The sequence below is a fragment of the Heliangelus exortis genome, chromosome 13 (genome assembly GCF_036169615.1).
Source record: "Heliangelus exortis chromosome 13, bHelExo1.hap1, whole genome shotgun sequence".
Lineage (NCBI taxonomy): Eukaryota > Metazoa > Chordata > Aves > Apodiformes > Trochilidae > Heliangelus > Heliangelus exortis.
This window is the reverse complement of record NC_092434.1, coordinates 12,993,503-13,000,038: the sequence shown is the minus strand read 5'-3', so window position 1 is coordinate 13,000,038 and position 6,536 is coordinate 12,993,503. Positions and strand designations below refer to the sequence as shown.

The 6,536-nt window shown below is 50.1% G+C and overlaps 1 protein-coding gene across 14 annotated transcripts in view; it reads left to right on the top strand.

Moving 5' to 3' along the window:
* Positions 1–6,536, top strand: part of SALL1 (spalt like transcription factor 1) — an 18,052-nt gene continuing 11,516 nt past the window's right edge. Inside the window, exons 1-3 of one of the 14 annotated variants that reach the window (XM_071756892.1) lie at positions 1–341; positions 2,936–3,028; positions 4,080–4,334. In XM_071756892.1, the coding sequence (XP_071612993.1) occupies positions 2,953–3,028; positions 4,080–4,334 (331 nt within the window). In that variant the 5' untranslated portion in view covers positions 1–341; positions 2,936–2,952. The other 13 variants (XM_071756888.1, XM_071756894.1, XM_071756895.1 and 10 more) reach the window with 13 other exon arrangements.

Below are 6,536 nucleotides of genomic sequence, written 5' to 3'. Positions count from 1 at the left end.
GAAAAAAAAAAAAAAAAAAAAAAAAAAGTTCTAAAACTTAAGATTCCAAATCGTTTTATTTTTCTTTAAAGCACTGCTTTTCTTCTTGATGTTGCTGTTTTTGGTTTTTTATTATCAGCCTACGTCCGCCTTTTACCATCCACGAAGCAAAGGTACTGCGCATCTGGGGAAATTTGTCTTAAGTTTAATCGACAAATGTATAATGAAATTGTGAACGCAAATAATTTTGGGAGAGCGGCTAGATAAGAAACTGTGGGAAGCTAAAGGAGTGGCTGTATACGGACACGGATGTGTAAATAGATCCGCGTGGGTATTTTGTGAGCATCTACGTGTGGCTAGCTGTAAGTAACATATGCGTTTCTATACGTTCAGGTTCGGTTTCTTTCCTACTGTCTCAGGATAAGAAAGGTGACAGGCTGCGCTGAGTGTATCCATCTCTGCCGAAACATCTCTTTAAATATTCAGTGAAAAATAATGTCATGTGAAGTACCACCTATAGCAACATTATTATCTTCATTCTTCAACATCATCCCCGCTGATAGCTTCGTTTGTCTTTTTCTCAAAATCTACTGTACCAAATGCTGCGGGGAGGGAGGGGGATCGCCCTGTGCAGAAATGAAAAGAAGCATAAGTGACCACTTTGCAACGCTGACTAAATACTGGAGTGGCACCTGGGAGGCTTTTTCGGTTCGTATGCGTTTGTTTGGTTGGTTTTGGCGGCTGTTGTTTTTTATTTCACCCTTCTTGCTAAACGTTTTACAGTCTCTTTCGTTTATTAATGAAAAGAAACGAGAGCGAGCTGGTTCCTCGAATGGGAAGAATTCTCCCTCTCTCTCTTCTCCTCTCGCTCACTCTCTGAGTTTTACCGGCTCATTTGAAATTGAAATGAGTTGTATCTGATCAGCCTCTTGCTTTTGCAGAGAGTTTGTTAATATTAATACGGGAAAAAGGAGTAGCTTCTATAGTAGAGTAAATAATCCAGCGGGGGGGGTGGGAGGAGAGAGCACTAGATGGGTCAGGGTGGAGGAAAAGAAATCGCCTGCGCTCCCTCTTCGCTCGGTTCAGCTTATTTTACAGAGTAACTTTTCGTGCATGAACCACTGACATCCGAAGTGGTTCAGAGAGCGTCGTGAGCGCTGGGGGAACGCACGCCATTTATCCAGTGTGTGCTTATCGCTGGATACACGATAATTAAAAATAGCGTTGCCCATAGCCTCTTTGCAACTATACTTTTTATTCAAGATCGTGAAATTTGTTTGCAAGAGGTTCCTTCTCTGGAAGTAACATCCGGGAGTAAAAGTTTGATGCATGATGTATTTATTACATAGTGGGAGTACAGTGGCCGCACGGTCCTGGTGCTATAAACATTCAGCACTAGGCACAAACAGGACTCAGGGGAGCGCAGGGGCGCACCGGCCACTGGACCGGTCGGCTCTGCCCGGCGGAGCCCCAGCCCCTCCGCTCTCGGCTCCCGCAGCCCGGTGCCCGACTGAACCACGTTCGGTCGGTCCCGCGGAGCTCCGCCAGCGCGCACTCCCAGCCAGCAGCCTCTTGTGCGGGGCACTGCGGGCCGTTCTGCGCCCTCCCGCCAGGCGCTGGGCTGCGGGGGGCGCATCCGGCAGGCAGATGCGCATCGCTCCCGCTCAGGCTCCGCGTCCAGGAGGGAGACAGAGTCAGGAAAAATCCCAGGGGAGAGCGGAGGCGCCCGGAAAGGCGGAGGGGGAGCGGCACGGAGAGGGGCCGCGGAGCGGGGCGCGCCGCCCGCCCCCGGTCCCGCCGCCGCCCGCCTCGACCGCCCCCGGGCCGATTGACTCCGGGCGCAGCCAACCGGTGCGGTGCGACGGGCGGGGGCGGAGCGGCCGGCGGGTCCTCCCGCCGCTCCCAGCAGCGCCCTAATTGTCCTGGGAATGTGTGAGGTAAAAACCAAACCCTTCCTATTTTCAGCACCCCTCGGACCCGTGATATATGGAAAGAGAAAGGCGGGGGGAGGAGGGAGGAGGCGGGTGAGGGCTGGGGGAGGGCGAGAATGGAACTTTATTTGGAAATGCGGGGACAAGAAAAAAAAAACAACAAAAAACACACACAACAAAAAGCACCGAAAAAACACCACACACACACACACACACAAAAAAAATAAAATAAAAAAAAAAAAATAAAAAAAGCCCACCCGAAAGTTTTTGCAGCAACGGGACAGAGCGAGCGGCAGTGCGCGGATCCGGGCAGTAGCCGGAGCGGGGCCGGAGGTCTCCCCCCGCAGACACTTGCCGGGTTCTGCCGGGGTGTGGGCACCCGCTGCTCCCCGCCGACCGCCCCCGAGCCGTGCGTCCTCCCTTCGGTCGATTACTGCTTACCCTGCCCTCCCTCTGCGGATCTGGGCTTTCGGCAAGGGAGGGAGAAGTTTTGTTGGTTGGCTTCTATTCTTTTTTTATATTAAAAAGAAAAAAAAAAAAAAAAGGAAAAAAAAAGAAAAAAAGTATATTGGAGAGCAAAATTGAGGGAGGGAAAGAGGCGCGGGGAGCCTGTCGGGGCTGGAGGAGGGGGCGAGGGGAGACACATTCCTATAGTAACCGGGATGGCGCGATGCAGCCCCAGCTGGTTGCTAAGAGGGTTAAACTGTATCCAAACAGCTTTGGGGAAATCCAGCCCCTTCTCCTGCCACATGGATCGACTCATTGGGTGGGAGCGGCGGAGAGACAAGGGTCTCCAGCAAATCAGCGCCTAATTGATTAAGGCGAGCTGGTTTGAATAGAGCTGGCCATGTGCCAATCGCCTTTCAAAGAGCCCCTCTATGATTAATCGCAATGCATTATTGATAATCATAATTATAGCAGGACACATGCGCGGTGCGCGGAGGATTGGGGAGGCTGGGGGGGGGAGGCTCGATTTCCGTAATTTTGAGAAGATTTTTTTTTAGTAATTTTTTATTCTGCCCCAGCTGATGTTTGAGCCAGCATGTCGCGGAGGAAGCAGGCGAAGCCTCAGCATTTCCAATCCGACCCCGATCTGGCCTTGTTATCCCAGCGAAATGGTGAGTTCTTCTCCTCTCCCTCGCACACATTTTAACACAAACACACAAAATAGATCAACTTACCTTGCTGGGAGACGGGACCGCGCCGGGTAGCGGAGCGGGACAGCAGGATCTGCCGGAGTTACTTGCCGCGGGAGGGGGGTTCCTGCTGGGGTTTTGGTCTAAGTTCTTGGCTTTTTTTTTTTTTTTTTTTTTTTAACTTGGCGTTTTGTTTCGCCTTTTTCTTCACTAAACTCCAAACTCTTTCCGTTTTTTGATGTTTTCCCTCCGCCCTCCCCCCGCAGGGCCGTCTGATATCCTGAGCCCGCGGGAGATGGATCCGCGCCCCCTGCGCCTTTCTCCGCGTCCCGCGGAGCGGGGCAACAAAGTGGGGCTGCCGCGGGGCGGCTGATCCCGGGGCCCCACGGGACGGATGCCCCGTCCGGCCACACACGCTGCCCACGCCGTGTCCCCGAAAGGGCCGGAAAGACCCCCCCGGGCACTCACTTTCTTGCCCCCCCTCCTCGTAACATCCCCTCGGACCCCTGCGCTCCCGCGACCCCACTCCCCCATAGTCCCGCCGAGCGTGGGACACTGCCCCGCCGCCGAGCCGCCCTGGCCTCCGGTTGCACCAAAAGCTTCCTGAAGGCGGAAAAGTTACCGCCGCCGAGCCGGGCCGTTGGGGGGATCGCTCCGTCCCGGGGGCTGCCGCCGAGCTGGACTCCGCTCAGCTGCCGCTCCAGTAAGGGGCTCCGCGGCCGCCACCGCGAAAGCTCCGGGCAGCGCGAGATCTTGTTTTCTCTCCCTGAAGCTGCTCTTTTTCTTCTTTTTCCCCCTTTTTTCTTTCTTTGTTGTTTTTTGTTTTGTTTTGTTTTTTTAATAATCCTCCGCTTCCCCCTCCCCTCCGAGTCGGTGAGCGAGGAATAAACGCTGGCTTTGTGTCCGCCAGGATTTGGAGAGGGAGCGTGTGAAAAATTTTTCTTTTTTTTTTTTCTTTTTTTTTTTTTTCTTTTTTTTTTTTTTTTTTCCCTCCCTTTCCTCCCCCTCCTTTTCCCTCCCTCTCCGGAGGAAGGGGGATTTCCAACGAGTTCGTCGCAGCCAGCCGGGCGGCAGAGGGGACGTGCCCCTCCGTATCTGTACCGAGACGCGGGGCGACAAGTGGTCGGCGAGAGCCGCGGCCGGGAAGGCGGGGGCGGCCGGTCCGGGGGCAGCGTCCCCCCTGCCACTGCCGGACTCGCAGCGGCCTTGAGGAGGGCGAGCGCCGTGGGGCTGCGAGGGGACCCGCCGGCCGCAGGCGCGAAGGGCGCCGCGGGGCAGAAGCGGGCAGGTAAGGGAGGGCCGGGGCACGGCGGTGCCCCCTTCGCCGACCGGCCCCGCCGGTCGGAAGCACCTCGGACTTCCCCCGGTAACTTCCCGAGGACGCGCTGGTGCGGAGCCCTCCGCTCCCGCGGCCACTCTGCAGCCCGGCGGTGCCTGCAACCCTGGGCCTGGGAGCAGCGGTGCCTGTGCGGTGCCCTCGTCCCTCGGCTGCGCGGGTGCGAAACTCGTGAAGAGGGGTCCTGTGCTCCGCGAGATAAATCAAGTCGGAAAGTTTGCGGGATGTTGTCTTGTCTCTATGAGCAATCACTCGGCTTCCAAAATCCCTGTGACTTCTTCGTAAATCAGCAAATATATGAGCCCTCGCTTCGCGTAGCTCCGGCGAAATATGTCTTTGAAGTAATTTAGTTCCTGACAGGCGACTTCTGGTTTTTAGCTGAGTTTTGTGCGCCTTGAGTGCACTCGAGTGTTGCCGTTTGCTCAGCATAATCCTCTTTTTTGTCTCAGTATTTTTCTTCCGATATTATTTCCACTTCCTCTTGAAGTTTGGAGCAGGAGTTGAGGAAAACATTAGTTTTTCATTTGTTCTTTATCGGCCTCCTATGCAACAATTTGGAACTTCTTAAAGTGAACAGAGAAAAGGAAAGCTAAAATGGGAATTATCTTTCTGGGAAGACAGAGAGGGATTTTTCACATCTTCCCGTTGTGTGATTGCATCTTTTGACATTCGGTGTCTTTTTTTTTGTTTGTTTGTTTTAGTAGATGGAGCAGATCAAAACACCTCCAAGTATCTTTTTTTAAAGTAGCCGTTTCCTTCTGGTTTTAGTCTTTTAATCTGATTTTGCACATCGTTTTCATATGAAAGACAGTGGGAGTGTGAGAAAGGAATGTTAACTGAGCAGCTCTCCTGCCTGTTGCTAAAGGATGTACTTGAAGTAACTTGGGTTTTGCCTGAAATAATGGCATGGAAGCAAAGGTTTTGTTTAGTTTGTGTGGCTATCGTAAGTTAAATGAGTTAATAACAAAGTTTATTCTTTTTAAAGAATTCCGTCCAGTTTCTCTAGGAAAAAGCAGCGTGCTTTACTATAAAATCTGTTGGAGCCTCTCCCCACCCCTCTTTATAATGGTCTTAGATTATGGCAGTTTTATATGGTTAGACGGTAAGTTTAGAGTAAGTTGCTTAAAGGGTGTGTTTTGTAATAGTGTTTCAGGATTCAGAACGTTGTAATATTAGTATAGAGCTACCCTCCACCTTTCGGGGTCCCCAGCCTGGCAACAGCTTCACACTTGAGCAAGACAGGGTAGGTGAGCTGCAGCGAGGACGAGTTTGCATTATATGCCTTGAAATTGCCAAACAAAACTTCACTGAATTCCAAGCGCTCCTTTCTTCTCCTTTCAGGTTTGCTAATTCATCCACAGCTTGCATAGAGCTCAGACAAATGTAGCATCGCTAGTCCTTAAGGCACTTGCAGTGAGGTACTACCGCTGGGCAGTGTTTTCAGCAAATGAATAGAGTGGCCCGGTTAAAATTTCTTGCATCTGATTTGAATTCTGGTTTGTTAAAACTTTGTGCTACAGTTTCTAAAGTATCTAAAGATCGATAGGAAAAAAGTTTCAGACTGCAACAGCACAGGGGCGCTTTAAAAAATATTTTTTTAATTTTTATTTTTATTGTGTTCTTTTTAAAAAAAAAAAAAAAAAAAAAAAAAAAAGTTCAAAAGCTTGTGCAGTTCACTCCTACCAGGAAGACTTTCCATTTCAAATATATTTTTGATGCAATGAATGGATAAGTAAGTTTATCTTTGTAAAATCCTGCGCATGTGCACATTTCATAAATTTCGCATTGGATTAACCAAAAAAGTTCTCAGATTAATAGCAGAAATTACTTGCATCTTAAATTATATTCAACAAGTAACCACTTACCGGTTGGAAGTAGGCAGAAGTTTGTGGAATTATTTCCTTTTGTTAATAATTCCAGCTACTCTCATGGCATTTTAAGTTGGGGTTTTTTTTTGTTATAGTTTGTTGGAATTACATCCACAATTATGAAAGAATATTCTTGGAGCATAATATTCCAAGGCAAAAGTTATGTCAGAGAAATGAGCCAGCTAGACTTTGAGGAAGAGAAAATATATCCTTCCAGATAAAGGCTTGTCAAAAACAGTGCTTTTTCATGTCAGTAATGGATTTTGGTAAATTCCTGCTGCAGCAT